This window comes from Bos mutus, chromosome 24, assembly GCF_027580195.1.
Source record: "Bos mutus isolate GX-2022 chromosome 24, NWIPB_WYAK_1.1, whole genome shotgun sequence".
NCBI classification, from domain to species: domain Eukaryota; kingdom Metazoa; phylum Chordata; class Mammalia; order Artiodactyla; family Bovidae; genus Bos; species Bos mutus.
In genome coordinates, this window is record NC_091640.1 from 23333512 (window position 1) to 23349206 (window position 15695).

Genomic DNA, 15695 nt, shown 5'->3' on the forward strand with positions numbered 1-15695 from the left:
AGCAATATGTGTATCAGTCAGAATTTGAGTATATAGATATACATCAGTCAGAATATACAAATATAAATCAAACTCAAGCTGCACAACAACAAGCTGAATTAAAAATTTTGCCCTTAACCAGACACTGAATTAAGGTTTATTTCCTTCTCAAAACCTAACTTTCTGTGTGACTTCCATGAATTACTTGAAATCAACAGCCTTGCTTGGCACAAAACATTTTGTTCAATTGCTCACTCGTGTCCGACTCTTTGCAACCCCATGGAATGCAGCACGCCAGGCCTCCCTGTCCTTCACTATCTCCCAGAGTTTGCTCAAACTCATGTTCATTGAGTCAGTGATGTCATCCAACCATCTCATCCTCTGTCATCCCCTTCTTCTCCTGCCCTCAATCTTTCCCAGCATCAGGGTCTTTTCCAATGAGTTGGCTCTTCACATCAGGTGAAAGGGAAATAATTGGATTTTTTTTTTTTTAACCCCTGGGCATTAGTGTCTCAGTTTTGGCTTTAAACTGAGTTGTTTGTTACTCCTGGCAAGTTCAGAGGGAAGATAAGCCTCTTGGTCTCCAAGTAGGTAGACACATTATTTACGTTTAGTCAGAGCAAAGATATGCTTAGTTTAAAAATGGGGCCAGGACCAGAGTCTCTAAACTAGAATTAGAAGACATTTATAAAGCAAACAAAAATAAATTTTTAAAAGTCACTTAAAATGAAGGATGCGTGACATTACAGATCCTGAAAGCCCACAGCTCATAAAACACTTTGAAGTATTAAAAAGAGTAAGTGAGCCCGTTAAGGAAAAGGCATTCTTCAATAAGTGACCCTAAATAGGCACACATCTTAGAACGAGGTCTTCATTTTTAAATTAGCTTTCTATAGAATTGAAGATGATCCCATTGTTTTTTGCTTTTTTTTCCTTTAGTGGTGGTGTTGCTAAACACCCTAACTACACAGCATTCTACTCGACAGTGCTCAAGAAGCTTTAGAAAGATTAATGCAACCTTACTTAGATGGACTCAGCAGGCAGACAGAACTGTATCTCTTTGTCCACCCAAACCACCAGGACAAAAAAGATGGAGGGCAGGACCCAGCATTTTACTGTGGCTCTGGATGAGCCTCTGGACAGGTGCTAGAATGTTCTTATATGCTGTTCACTGATTTACACACAGCACTGTGTCCCATTGTTCCCTTTGCAAAAGCCCAGGAAAGGCAAGGGAAGAGTAAAGAAAATCATAGTTCATTTGTATAGTTTAGGGTCCTGGAAATTAAATGCCATTCATCACCTTGCTGATTTTGTACTGAAATTTAAAAAACTGCTTATCCAGCCTTCTGCATAGTGCTGGGTTAAAACAAACGGAGCAAATCCCATCAAAGAGAAGTTCTGAAGTGAAGATAAGGCTGGATTCATGGAGAAATATTCTGTGCAATTTTATTATTTTTCACTTTGCATAAACACCCCTTCCTTAATAATTGAATGATGTTTGTACCTGAAGCTATAGTTTAGGGCAGTTGGCAAAATTTAAAAGATTAAAATTAAGTTTGAATTTTTGCCTATTAAACATCTGAAGATATACCTAAAAATGGATACATTTAGTACTGGGCATGCCAAAAAAAAGTTAATATTTAGCAGCCATTATAGTAAGTAAGTATTCATCAGGTAAACAGATTAAAAATGGAATATTTTTATTTGAAAATTTCTCAATTCTATTGTCACAGTCTTTCCCATTAAGATAAATAAGCATCAGGGCTTCCCTGTTGGCTCACATAGTATAAAGAATTTGCCTGGGTTCGATCACTGGGTCAGGAAGATCCCCTGGAGATGGGAATGGCCATCCACTCCAATATTCTTGCCTGGAGCATCCCATGGACAGAGGAACCTGGTGGGCTGCGGTCCATGGAGTCTCAAAGAGTCTGACACGACTGAGTGACTGACATACATTATTAAAATGATATAGCCATCTTTTTTGTCTACCTTTTGTGTCTTAAATACCTAACAAAATTAACATATTGTGGAACACTGAGTGGGTAAGAGCTATTTGGGCTACCAGTTTCCCTCTACCTTTTCTAGACACCCATAAAAGAGTTCCTAGCAGTGTCTGACAGAGTTAAGTCTGAAAATGATAAATCTTACGAGCAAACACATGTGTGTGTATGTTACTTAAATCATATATTACTTTTTGTCTTCTCTAGTTTAATACCTTCAGTTCCTCTAACTAAAGTGTTGAGATCTCCCGTTAACCTGTTTTTTCCTACCTGGATGTTGTTTGGCTTATGATGGTTCATAGCAGATCTCCTAGCAAGCCTTGACTGGCTCAGGCCTGAATGCCAGTTTAGCCTCCAAACTACAGTATTCCCACGTTCCCATGTTTAGATCTCAGTTCTGTACTTACCACTGTGTGAACTTGGACAAATCCCTAGGCAACCTCTATGCCTCTGTCTTTTCAATCTATAAAATGAGGTTTAATCTTATCAAATTCATTGGGATGAGTGAATCAAGATAATATCACAGTCCATGAGCACAGTTCCTGGTATATAGTAAATGCCCAATCAGTATTACCTGATAATATAATATTTCTCTCATTTTTTAAAATTATCATCATTCCTTGTTGAAGGAATAATTAAATACCAGCAGCTCAGCATTCTAGGCATTATATACTTTTATCACTGAGGCCTGTGATGGCACTAGATATCCCTTTCTACTTCATCTGTATATTAGGTCTCCTATTATGTATTCCTAATATTAATCATTTTCTCTTGTTAGACTTAAATCAGTTATGATTAATTTTGAAGTGTTACCTGTTTCCCATACTAACCTGTAAATTCAATAGAAGCAGATACCCAATCTGTATCAACTGCAGTGTCTTTCACATTGTATGCACTTCATAAATATTTTAACAAATGTTTTAGCTAATTATAACTGTACAGTTCTTGCAGAGGTGCTAATGTTACATTACTTCCTCACTTTGTTTGTATAGATCATGTTTTAGATTTAAGTGTAAGGCTATACATTTAGCCCTGTTAAATTAGCCTGCAGTGAAGTTGTTCATATCCTCCTGCTATTGACTTTACCCCTTGTTCAGGATTTTCCTTCCATCCTCACATCCTGCTCCTTGTTACCACCCAAATTGTTCAGTGTTTTATCAGCATACTTATGTGTCTCAGTTCAAACAGTGAATAGCATAAAGCTTAGGGCAAAACATGTGACAATGCCTTCTAAAGACCTTTCGTCTTGTTGCACCAGTCCATTCATCAGTCTGGGATGTGGTCATTCTGTTAGATGTGAACCATTCACATGGTGCTGTCTTTTAGCAACTCCACTTTCTTTTGTCACCTGCTTTGTTCTGTTTAGAAAATCACCACAATCTACCTTTTGGTTAGTAGTTCTTTCATAAAGTAAGTGAGATAAGTTTAGCATGAGTTGTCTCTTCCCACTATTAACAAAGATTTTAAATGAACTTATAAATTAAAGATGTTTAAAGTTTAATGACACTGACATTATAATATAAACTGTTTTGTCTGCTTCCATATTTAAATTTCCTTTTTCTATCAAAGAGAACTTCAGATAGAGTTTGCCTTCTCACTTATGAAAACTGCTTTACAAGACAAGAATTTTAAATACAAAGATACACTTAATATAGCTCTCTAAATCCTAAACATGTCGCATTACTTCCAAAAGTTTTCCTACCAGCAACCTAATACATATATTACAGCATTAAAATGTGTCTTCTGACATAGAAAATTGAATCCTTTCCTTTATCTCTGCTGCTGCTGCTAAGTCGCCTCAATTGTGTCTGACTCTGTGCAACCCCATAGATGGCAGCCCACCAGGCTCCCCGTCCCTGGGATTCTCCAGGCAAGAACACTGGAGTGGGTTGCCATTTCCTTTTCCAATGCATGAAAGTGAAAAGTGAAAGCGAAGTCACTCGGTCATGTCCGACTCTTCACGACCCCATGGTCTGCAGCCTACCAGGCTCCTCTGTCCATGGGATTTTCCAGGCAAGAGTACTAGAGTGGGGTGCCGTTGCCTTCTCCATCCTTTATCTCTACTTTCTTCCAAAACCCCACTAAAACAATTGCAAGTGAATATTAAAAATTTAAATCTGCATAGACTCAGGAAAGGGATGAGAAATTCATCAATTTTTTTTCCTTTTTATTGGAGTATAGTTTCAAAAACAGACAGCCTAGTTATTCACTCCACTAAGGAATCTAGAATTCTCCCAAAAATGGAGGAGTCAGAGAGGGAAAGAGATTCTGGCACTGAAATACCAGAAGCAAAGACTAGAAGAAAATGTTGAAGCAAAACAGTTCATAATCTCAGATTTAAAAAAATAAAAGGTATTTCCTTGAAATTAGAAGTGAATGCATAAAAAAGAACAATAAAATGCAACTCTTGGAATATAAAAAAATATACATGATTGTCATAAAATATTTTAAGAATTGGAAAGCCTTTTAGGAAATTGCTCAGAAACATAAAAATTTAGGCAAATAATGGAAAATTAAATAGCTTTTTTTTTTTTGAAAGATCAATTTAGGAGAGCCAACATCTGGATAATTAAAGAGAAAGTAGAAAGGAAGAAATTATCAAAAATAATTTTTCCACAAAAGTGAAGAACCTGCATTACTATGATGAAAAAGCCCATAAAGTTATCAGGACAGTAAATGCACTTATGTCAATCACATCATCATGAAAGTTTAAGAACATATGAGATAAAGAGACAAATTTGAACAGTCCAGAGAGGGAGGAAAAATAAATCATGCATAAATAATCAGAAAGCCAACAGATATTAACCAGAAAAACCACTCTCAACACTAAAACATATGGGAGCCAAACTTGTAAACTTCTGTAGAAAATTTTATATCCAGCCAAATTACCAATGAAGCATGAGGATAAACATAATTTTAAATACTTGAAGTCTATTTTATAAAGTGTAGCCTTTCTCAGAAGGTTATTGGAGAATATTCTCCAGTGGAACAAGAACATAACCCAAGGAAGAAGGTACTCCAAGAAGAGAAAATACAAAATAGGAGAGAAGAATATAATGGATGATGCTATATCCTGTAGCATCTCACAGGGCTAGGGAATCCTCTTTCCAGATTGGAATAAAGAGATAGAGAGTACAGGGGGGAATATGGGACTGATGAAACTCTTGATGGATAATATGGAAAATAGTCCAAGAAGTTTTATATTTGTGTTAGAGACTTCTGGAAAAAGTAGAAATAGTGTCTTGGAACTCAAACACCACACAAAAAAGAATTTTAACACTGAAGGAATAAAACTTCAGATACAAAACTGTACTGATTGTCCACTAGTTGGCTCAGTAGTGAACAGAATTATGTCATTCTGGTTTCTTGTAGGTGAGAGATAACCTGTTCAAAAGAGTAACTGAAGACTATCTAGTAAAGGGACTATTTATATAGGTATGAGAAGGGCTGAGGAAATCAAGAAGAGATGGTGGAGCACCCTGGGACCAACAAGTGAGAGAAGCCTGGAGGAGCAGTGGAAGGGAACTGTTAGCACAACAAGATGGGAACCAAAGCCCTGGACAAGAGGGTGTCTGATAGGATTCAGGAACAGAGCTGCTCCCAGACTGTGGTATGGCAGGAGACAGTGCTAGGGGATAGATACCCCCGTGCTCTCCTCTAAACTCCTGTCCAGGCTTCCTGTTGATGAATCCCTAGCAGCCAGAGAGCAGGTGAACCCAACTGTTAAGTTCATGGTGGTTATACAGCCAGGAAGCAAGGTTTAAGAGTGCATCTAGAGAGGGAAGTTGAGAATATTCAGTATACCAGCAAAAACATGTGTTGTTACGATTTCTTATTGTAAGGCAAATTCTAGTCTAAGCTAAATGATGCTTTCCTGACCTTATTTAACCAAACCCTGGGAATCCTAGTCAGATGTCTTTGGATACGAGGACTGTTTCATATAAAGTGTAGAATGGATTCAGTGAGATGTCCACATAGACAGGCACACTTCCCCTATATCTTCCCATGACTGCCTCTTTATCATTCTGTTTCTTGGCTGATGGGCTTATGTATTTTTCTCAGAAAGTTTTACCCTCCTGAATACCCGTCTCCAATCATTCTTTTATGTAACTCTATTTAATTTTATTTTTAATGGATACCGCTCTCTGAACTTAGTATTATAACATATATATTTTTTATTTCTTTCTCTTATCTAGTCTCTTTCCCACCTCACACCTCTATATGTCTCTGGAGGGCAGGAATCGGATGATCTATCTTCACCTGCATGCTGAATGTGTAACCCAGGGAATAGAAGGGATTCAATAGAACATTGTTTAAATAATTCACTAGGAAATAAAATGGCTGTATAAGATTTTGTCCTGGATTGTACCTATGAGATAATAAAAAGGGGCCTGTTGAATATGACCCAAGTCTCTTGCTCAGGAGACTGCAGAGACAGATGAAGGTGTCATTTATCAAAATCAAGAATTGAGGAGGTGGAGCATACTATGGCTGGAGAATTAGGAGTTGGAGGAAGATAACATGACATACATACTCAGTGGGATGCACTTGTGGGGCATGCAGTTATTTATGTCCAGTAGGTAGTTGAAAATGTGGACCTGGGAAAAGATCTTAATTATAGATTTAGAGTTAGAGGCCTTTGGTGTAAAGGGGTAGATGAACTCATAAATGGAATGAAATCTTGCAAGGAAATTATGCAGAGAAATGAGCAGGAGAATAAAAATGGAAGGGAAAAAGAAGCTGAGCTATACTGTTGCTGCCAAAATTTATTGTGAAGTAGGGTAAAGTAATCCAATATTGTAAGGAAAATGTTACCACTACTTTTCAATATGTTCAGGAACACTAATGGGTTTAATTGTGTGTATTTTTGAGAAGTTAGAGAATTCCTAAAAATTACCGACTCCTTGAATAATTAGTTTTTCATACTAGATGGAAAAAAAATTAGAAACTTTATATTTGAAGAAATATGTCAACAATTGTATTTCTCTTCTTCCTGTATACCCTCCACCCACAGTCAACATAGTATATCAGATCTCTGTATTTGTATAACACTGTACTTGGTAAATCAAAAGCAGTATTATCAAGGAAAGGAAAGTTAACAAAAAAATATTTTACTTACTTGTACACATAACACCAGCATGTAGTCAGACATCAGTGATGTGTTTTTAATTCATCCCTAGATTATTTTTAGATCATTTCATATTGTCTCATACATGTTTCCTTTAAAATTTAATTTCACATTAAAAGCATTATCACTCAGTATTGTAGGCATCACCACTTTAATGGCTTTCTCATTACCTTAGTTTGACTATTTCATGATGAATATACTTGAAATATCAAAATGGATAGGTAATTCTTACACCCAGTTTAAATTAAATTATAATAACCTGTAAGCTTTTATTCCAGTATGTTTGGAAATTAAGATCTCAATTATATGGCTCATTCAAGATATACAATTCAGATGGAATTATGTTTACTATCTGATTGAACATAATGTTCTTCAGTAGTAGCTGTAAAGGTATCTATTATGTAGATGACATTCAGAAGGGATTTTTCTTTGTTCTGCTCATTCGACCATGCTAGCACACCTGTTTCTAATTTTGAAACCACCTATGACTACCTCCCAACATCAGTGTTGAAATAACATCATTAGTCAAGTTTTTCTATTTACTCAAAAAGAAATATGAAAAAAATGAAAAATTTCTGCCAAGGCCATGAGTTTTTTTTTAAAAAAAGCTTTCATTGTATTTTTCAAATCTCTTTTTCCCGTTGAGCCTAATTTTCTTAATCCAGTAGTAATACCTCCCACAACTATACTTAAAAGATTTAGGGTAAAAAAAAAAAAAAGATTTAGGGTAACTGACATCTGGGATAAATAAATTGTATCTGAGAGATCATTTTTTAAGTACTTTGGTCTGAGATTTGTTGGTTTATGTTTTTATAGCTGTTTGTGACAGTTAAAACCATAGTTTTAACGTAAGTTGGAGCCTAACCTTGTACTTTGGGAAAACTTATAGTCACAGAAATGAAAAGAAAGCCAGTTTGTTTCTCTTGTTATCTTTTAAAATGACATGTTACTTTTCATTTGATCTAAAATGTTACAATCAAAAACAGCATTAAAACTCATGAGTTTATTTTAGCATTAAGCAATAATATATATTTCTAGGCTCCTCTGTCCATGGGATTTCCCAGGCAAGAATCTACTATTAGATGTGGACAAAATAAAAACATAATCATCTTATCAGACTAAAATTAAGTACCAGAATCTAGTTAAATCCTTTTAAAAACATGCTTTATGTTTCAAATTTGATCACACCATCGATAAAACAAGCACCTCTCCAAGCTGCTTGACAACATACTCTAGTTAGCCATTATGCAGATATTAGCCTTAATCTTCTGATATCACCATGCTAATATGATTCTTGCTGCTAAGTCGCTTCAGTCGTGTCCGACTCTGTGCAACCCCATAGACAGCAGCCCACCAGGCTCCCCTGTCCCTGGGATTCTCCCGGCAAGAATACTGGAGTGGGTTGCCATTTCCTTCTCCAATGCATGAAAGTGAAAAGTCAAAATGAAGTCGCTCAGTCGTGTCCGACTCTTAGCGACCCCATGAACTGCAGCCCGCCAGGCTTCTCCGTCCATGGGATTTTCCAGGCAAGAGTACTGGAGTGGGGTGCCATTGCCTTCTCCAGTATGATTCTTATGTAGTAGCTAATGGTTAACTGCTCTAAAAAAAAGTCTTATTGACCTCCATTGTGCTTCTCAAAGTTTAATTGCTAAAAATATTTATTCTGAATGGAATAGGAAATGGCAACCCACTCCAGTATTCTTTTCCTGGAGGATTCCATGGACAGATAAGTCTGGCAGGCTATATATAGTCTATGGGGTCGCAAAGAGTTGGACACACGACTGAGCATGTACACTCGCACACACACACACACATTTGTTCTGAATTTTTATCAAAACTGTAGTGTTTTTTGTTATGAATTTTTATTTCATCTGAAATATTTTTATAGCTAAGGATTCTAGCATAGCTATAGGGTTTAGAATCTTGTTTTGGAGAAATTTCTAATTTTTTGAATTGTTTTGGTATTTTTTTAGACCTCATCTTCAGTGGGATGTTTGGTTCAAGGTCTTTGATCTCTAGCAATCTGAGAACTAAAGAACTAATTTATATACTCAAAGTCTTTATTCTCTTCTAGGATATCTTTTACTTTCTAGTTGCTTTGCATGCATTTTTCATAAAGATAATTGTATACAGTAGCAGAGATACAAGAATTTCAGATAAATAGGCCCAACTTATTTTGTTTGAAGGTGTCTAGGAGATATGCTTGTGTGCTAAGTTGCTTCAGTCCTGTCTGACTCTTTGTGACCCTATGGGCTGTAGCCCACCAGGCTCCTCTGTCCATGGGATTCTCCAGGCAAGAATACTGGAGTGGGTCACCATGCCCTTGTCCAGGGGATCTACCCGACCCAAGGATCAAACCCTCATCTTTTATGTTTCCCACATTGGCAGGTAGATTCTTTCCTTTACCACTAGCACCACCCGGGAAGCCCCGTCTAGGGGATAGACTAGAAATTTAGAGAGAAAATACTTTGTCAATCTGGAATTTAGATGAGTAAGGAAAATACCATCCTTTTTCTTTCGATGAAAGGCATACCTAAGTCTGCTTTACCTACATAAAACTTTTTGATTTCACACAAAGTTTTTTATAAAGTACTAAAAAGCAAATTTTATGTTGTCATCCATCATTAGATATATATGTAAAATTTTTGGAAAAAAGATTAAAAATTCATGACAGACCATCATCAGAGACTATAACACAGACAGTAGTTACAGGTAAGAAACTTTCTATATATCGGTGCACATATGGGGCAAGTTAGGTAACTCAGACTATTACACTGGTAAGATTTATTTTTTCAGCTTAAACTATGACCAGAGTACAGAATGCATGAGGAGAAGTGACAAAGGATGTGGCTGGAAAGATTGTTCTCAAACTCTGAAAGGCTTTAGATGCCAGGAGCTTTGAGGTTTGTTCTATAGGAAATAAGAAATCTCAGGAGATTTTAAAGAGAAATCAACATGATAAGTGATTTTTAAAAGATACATTTGAGGAGATGTAGACAAGAAGTGAAGGGGCAAACACTGGTCAGAAGGTTATCACAGTAGCCCAAAGGAGGGATTGCATGAGCAATGAGTGCTTCTCAGATGTGTGCCAATGAGGCTCATTTCCAAGATGAAGTTGAGAGGGCTTGGGTATTATTTGACTGACAGAAACCTGTGTAAGAGAAGAAAAAAATCTTGGCATGGTGTAGTAAATAGAACACGAAACATTGGTAATAGAATAGGTGTTATTTTGTTTTTTAATTAAAAATTTTTGCAAGGGGTCTCTGGAGGGAAGAGGAAATAAATTAATTTCAAAGTATTAAAAGGATGTAATTGAGTACTAAGAAATTCAGGCACAAACCTAAGAGGGAAGGCAGAAATTGGAAGTGAGAATTTAAGACTAACAGTTACATTACATAGGGTAATACCAGAAATCACGTCTGCCATAGAATCACAAGAGTATTGTAACTCTCTTACCAAAAGGGAATATTGTATTAAAGAAGGTTTAGAAAAAAATGATTTAAGGAAGCTGTTATTTAAATAGAAAAAGCCCAATTGCAAATAAAAGGATTTTGTAAAAAATGTTTTGAATTGTTCTACGTGTAGATTGTTAAAAATAACTAAAGATGAACATTGAGGTGAAACCAAGATACCATGACTAAAATAAAATCTTTCTTATTCATAAACTTTATCACAATTTAATGTGAAATATACCAGTTTGGTACTGCTTGGTTAAAAATGAAAGAATTTTCTGAGGTGAAAAATATTATGCTATACATATGAAAACGAATGACCAAAACAGTTATATCTGCAATCAGATTATATGACCTCAAAGGAATATTACTTTTAAATTTTTATTTTGATCATATTAACAACAGAAGTCAAAATTAAGTATTAGAAACCTATAGAAAAAAGACATCTATTTTTTTAATTTGATTTTTTTCATTTGTAACTAAATAGCATAGTGTCACATTTAAGATTGCAATTTAAAAGTGTTAATTCTCAACCCTTGTTTGTAATTATAAAATGTTATGACCATCAGGAAGAATTTGAGAGTAGATAGGTTTGTGGTGGTAGTAGGTTACTTCTTGCCAGCCATGTATCTTTGTATATCAGGTTAAGGATTGTATTTTTTCTGTATTTTTCTTTAAGTCAATAGTTCTCAAGCATTTATTGTTCATAAAATTATGTCTGTGTGTTTTTTTTTGTGTGTGTGTGTGTGTGTGTATGTAAATATTACCATAGTTTATTAACATAACCTGTCTAGGAACACTTTGTTAAAACTCTTCATGAAAGCTCTCCTGCTATGACTTTGGTTTCTCAAGTTGGAAACAAAATCTATCTTCTCTGTTATTTCAGATCTTATCATTATAATATTTAGATTTTGTCAAAATATATCTTCCACTGTTACCTTTCCTAGTGGGTTTGGCAGCATCTTTGCAAAGAGCCATCTTCTCAGTCTTCTGTGTTGGCATCTTGATCATTTGTATGGCCAAGGGGAGACGGTGTGGATGCTGTTAACTATATGAAAGGAGTTCCTGCCTGAGTGTATTATATACGTGAGTGAGTGTGTGTGTGTGTGTTTTGGTGGCATCATAAATCGCTTCTTACCATCGTAAGCAGTAAGCACATTTACATTAAGTGCAGCCTGTTTTTCCTTAGCAAGAAAGCAGTTTAAATTAGAGCTCTGGTTCTCTCAGATCTTTTATGAATTTCACTGCAAATTCTTATCCACATGTGCTTAGTTCTGAAACACTTGCTATGAAGTGGAAGAAGAGACACTTTTAGAAGGTAGAGAGGCTTTCCAGCAGTTTATACATGAAATAAATTGCACTCCCTCACGTCATCCATAATTGAAGAGCAAAGAAAATTTAGAGCAGTAACTTAAGTAAAAATGCTATCATACAGACTACAAAGACCTTGTAAAGACAGGAGAAATCAAGTAACGATCTTAAAGGAAGTTCAAGTAAATTGATGCCTAAATGATATACATATTCTGCAGTGATAAACTTGTTTGCGGTCTATGCAATTTTTTTTTTTACCTTAAAAAAGCTCATTGCTTGTACCTAGATCATCTCAATGATGAACTAAAAGTATAATTTCATGTTGATGCAAAATGCCTTTCATCTCCAATTGCTATAAAAATGTAAGATAAAGGAAAACAGAAGAAAAATATTACTGAATCAACCAAAAAACTTTTTGCCATTTGCTGATAATATTTATAGGCAGAGAAAACTTAATGAAAATATGCAGCATATTTAACAGATAGTAGAGAGTATAAAATGTAAGAAAAATTTAAGTTCTTGGGAGATAGAAATACAATGTTTTTGAAACCTATTGTCAAAAGTTGAGTAGAATCAGGCAAATTTAATTAAAAAAAAACATGTCTGTATAAGATACATGTGTAAAGGATTCCTTTGGCATTTGAAGTGAGTTAGGAATTCAATCTATATTGTCCACATACCAGATCAGTTTCAGCTAACTCAAGTTTGTCCTGTCCAGTTTCTATAGATAAAGTACAAAGGATACGGGCCAATCTTCCCAAACAGTGTGTGAATGAGAAGGTCATGAGCAAGCAATGCCTACACTTCTAAATAATTTCCAGTCTTGCCATCTATCTATAAGTAACCATCTGTCCTAGTCTAAGCCCAGTTTTTCAAATTTGAATTGCATACTTATATACATAAAGCAGATATTTATTGATAAGACCAGACCCTAATTATAGAAGTCACCATAGCTGTTTCATCTGTTGTATATTTTTAATCAAAAGAAATCTGAATCAAAACAATTCTGCATTGTCTCGTACAATGCTGGCAATGCTGGTGGTCATTTCATCATGTTGATGCATCATTTTTATGGAATTTTTAAGAAAATTTGAACTATGTCCTATAAAATCTGGCACAGGATTTTTCAGGTTTCTGATGAATAAAATGTGTTTTATTGCCTAGATATTCAGTCTTGTAGGATATTAATATATTCCTCTTTTGAAAATAATCTTCAGAGCAACCTAGGGGGCAAGCTGTCAGATTTGAAAACTTCAGGAGCTAATGATTATTAAAAGTTGCTTATAAAGATAAAATGTGACTCCAGGGGATATTTATTTTTTATGTCATTAAAATCTATCTTCTTTGAAACCAATAATAGTAATCACTCATGTGAAAAACATGAATTAACTTTATATTAAACTTTTGCCCAAAATACACTGCTGAACAGATTCAATTCGGATTTTGATACTTTATATTTCTCAACATATAGTGGACTACCAAAACATTAATAGCGAAAATCTGTGTTTGGATACAAATGACTCCCTACAAGGCCTATTTTGATTATTCATGGAATTAATTATCTGCCTGCTCAGTGCAGTTTCTGTGGTTTGGAATAACAGTTAATATTGAAAAGGCTGAGGCACATTTAAAAAGTAGCATGTTTAATAATTCAAACTAATTCCATCACACAAAGAATCAGAGAGAAAATATTGTGGGAGGCAATGCCTTCTTCCTTCTCCCTTTCTAGTCATCTTTAAGAAACTCTTCTCCAATAGGTGTATTTTATTGTCATTTTCCAAACCCAGAAAAATAAATTGGGAATGTATCATAGGAGCCACTAATTTTTTTAAACTAGAAACTCCAGTTTTATCACGTTGACCAACCTGTTTTCAAACAGGAAACTAGGAAGTTACTCTAATGGTGGAATTGTTTGAGGCTAGCCTCTTCTCAGTTAAAGTGAAAGTCGCTCAGTCATGTCTGACTCTTTACGACCCCATGGACTGTACAGTCTGTGGAATTCTCCAGGCTGGAATACTGGATTCGGCAGCCATTCCCTTCTCCAGGGGAATCTTCCCAACCCAAGGATCAAACCCAGGTCTCCTACATTGCAGACCTATTCTTTGCCAGCTGAGCCACCAGGGAAGCCCAGCCTCTTCTCTAGAACCTCAAAGTTGCTTTGAAGTATAGAATATTTTGCCTTCTTTCAAAGTTGCAATGGCTACATATCTCTACAGAAAAAATACTGCACAGCCCAATGGTTTTCACTCTCCCAACAATTTCCAGTATTGTCAGCCATATGCACATTTTCATGCAAGGGATTCCCCAGGACCATTCCCCGAATTCTACATGACTGAATCACCTAATGAACAACTCCTGACCTCCCCTTCTCCCAGGCCCTTGCAACCACCATTCTACTCTGTTTCTGTGTGCTTGGCTAATTTACCTAAAATAAGGGGAATTATGCAATGTTTATCTTTTGGTGATTGGCTTATTTCACTTAGCATTATATCCTCAAGATTCATTCATGTGGTAGGCTATGACAGGGTTTTCTTCTTTTCTTGAGACTGAATAATATTGCATTGTATTTATATACCACAATTTTTAGCTCTTCATCTGTCAGTGGACATTGAGGCTACTTCCTTCTCTTGGCTATTGTGAACAACTCTCTTCATGTAATTTTAAATTCAGTTGGAAATTGTAAATTGCTCCATCTCCAATCTGTCTCACATTGTTACATTGCTTTCCTTTTTTTAGTTTTCAGCAAAGTTGTTGAAAATGTGCATATGTACTGATTTAATGTTGACTGTATTTTTCTTGTTCAGTGCAGACACATAGATAACAATAAGATAGTCCTGTTCAAGATGAAATAGTGTGGTGATTTGATAAATAATGAACTGCTATTGTCATTGCAGGATGAATCTGCTCCAACAGACAAACAATGTAAACCGGAGGCAGCCCAGGGCACTTACTCAACCTCAGCTGTTTCAGGCTCCCAGGAGGTGTTGTACATCAACGGAAATGGGACCTACAGTTACCATAGTTACAGAGGGCTCGGAGGGGGACTGCTAAATCTGAATGATGCATCTAGTAGTGGTGAGTCTTTATTACACATTATGTTTTTCTGTCAATTTGTGGGTATTAAATTCCCTAAACTTGAGAGAAAAAAATGGAATGAAATGTTATAAGCAATAGTCAGTGCCAGTCTGCTGAAAACAAGACCATTTAACACATAATGTCCACCTGCCTACAAGGACATCTCCCTATTCTGTTGCTGTTTCTATATATATGTAGCAGCAGTATTAAGCAACTGAACAATTGCTGTTTTAAACTCAAAAATCTCAACAAGAGAAATAGCAATTTTTTAACCAAATAGTCACACATTCTTTCTGTGAAGCTGTAATGTACTACTTGTCAAAAGTAATGACACATTTTCTCAATGTTCAAAGAGGTTTTTAATTTGGAAAATTTGAGGTACCAGGAACTTTATTGATTTGTTGAAACATGCACAGTTGTTTTAAGTAAGAAGATACAAACTGAAACAACACAGAGAAACAATGGATCTCTAGCCAAAAGCTTGTCAATGACAATGGTGTGTTCCATCAGCAGTGGTAAAATTTTAGGAATTTCTTGAGCTTATATACCAGAATAAATTCCACATGTGTAATATAAAGTCATGCATCTATTAGGAATAATACACATGGGTGAATTTCCTATCACTGGGTTGTAGGAAAAGTTTTCCTAAACTATACTTAAAATCCAGGGAAAAATATGTTCTATCATATACACACACACAACAAAATGCATAAAATAAAAATTAAATGATAAACTGCAAAATTACTAGCT

At 35.6% G+C, this 15695-nt stretch overlaps 1 protein-coding gene across 6 annotated transcripts in view; it reads left to right on the top strand.

Moving 5' to 3' along the window:
• The window catches only part of NOL4 (nucleolar protein 4), a 458026-nt gene that overhangs the window by 371431 nt on the left and 70900 nt on the right, over positions 1 to 15695 (top strand). For all 6 annotated transcript variants that reach the window (XM_070361672.1, XM_070361671.1, XM_070361673.1 and 3 more), the window contains one exon: positions 14765 to 14945. In XM_070361672.1, the coding sequence (XP_070217773.1) occupies positions 14765 to 14945 (181 nt within the window). The remainder of the gene's footprint in view (positions 1 to 14764; positions 14946 to 15695) is intronic.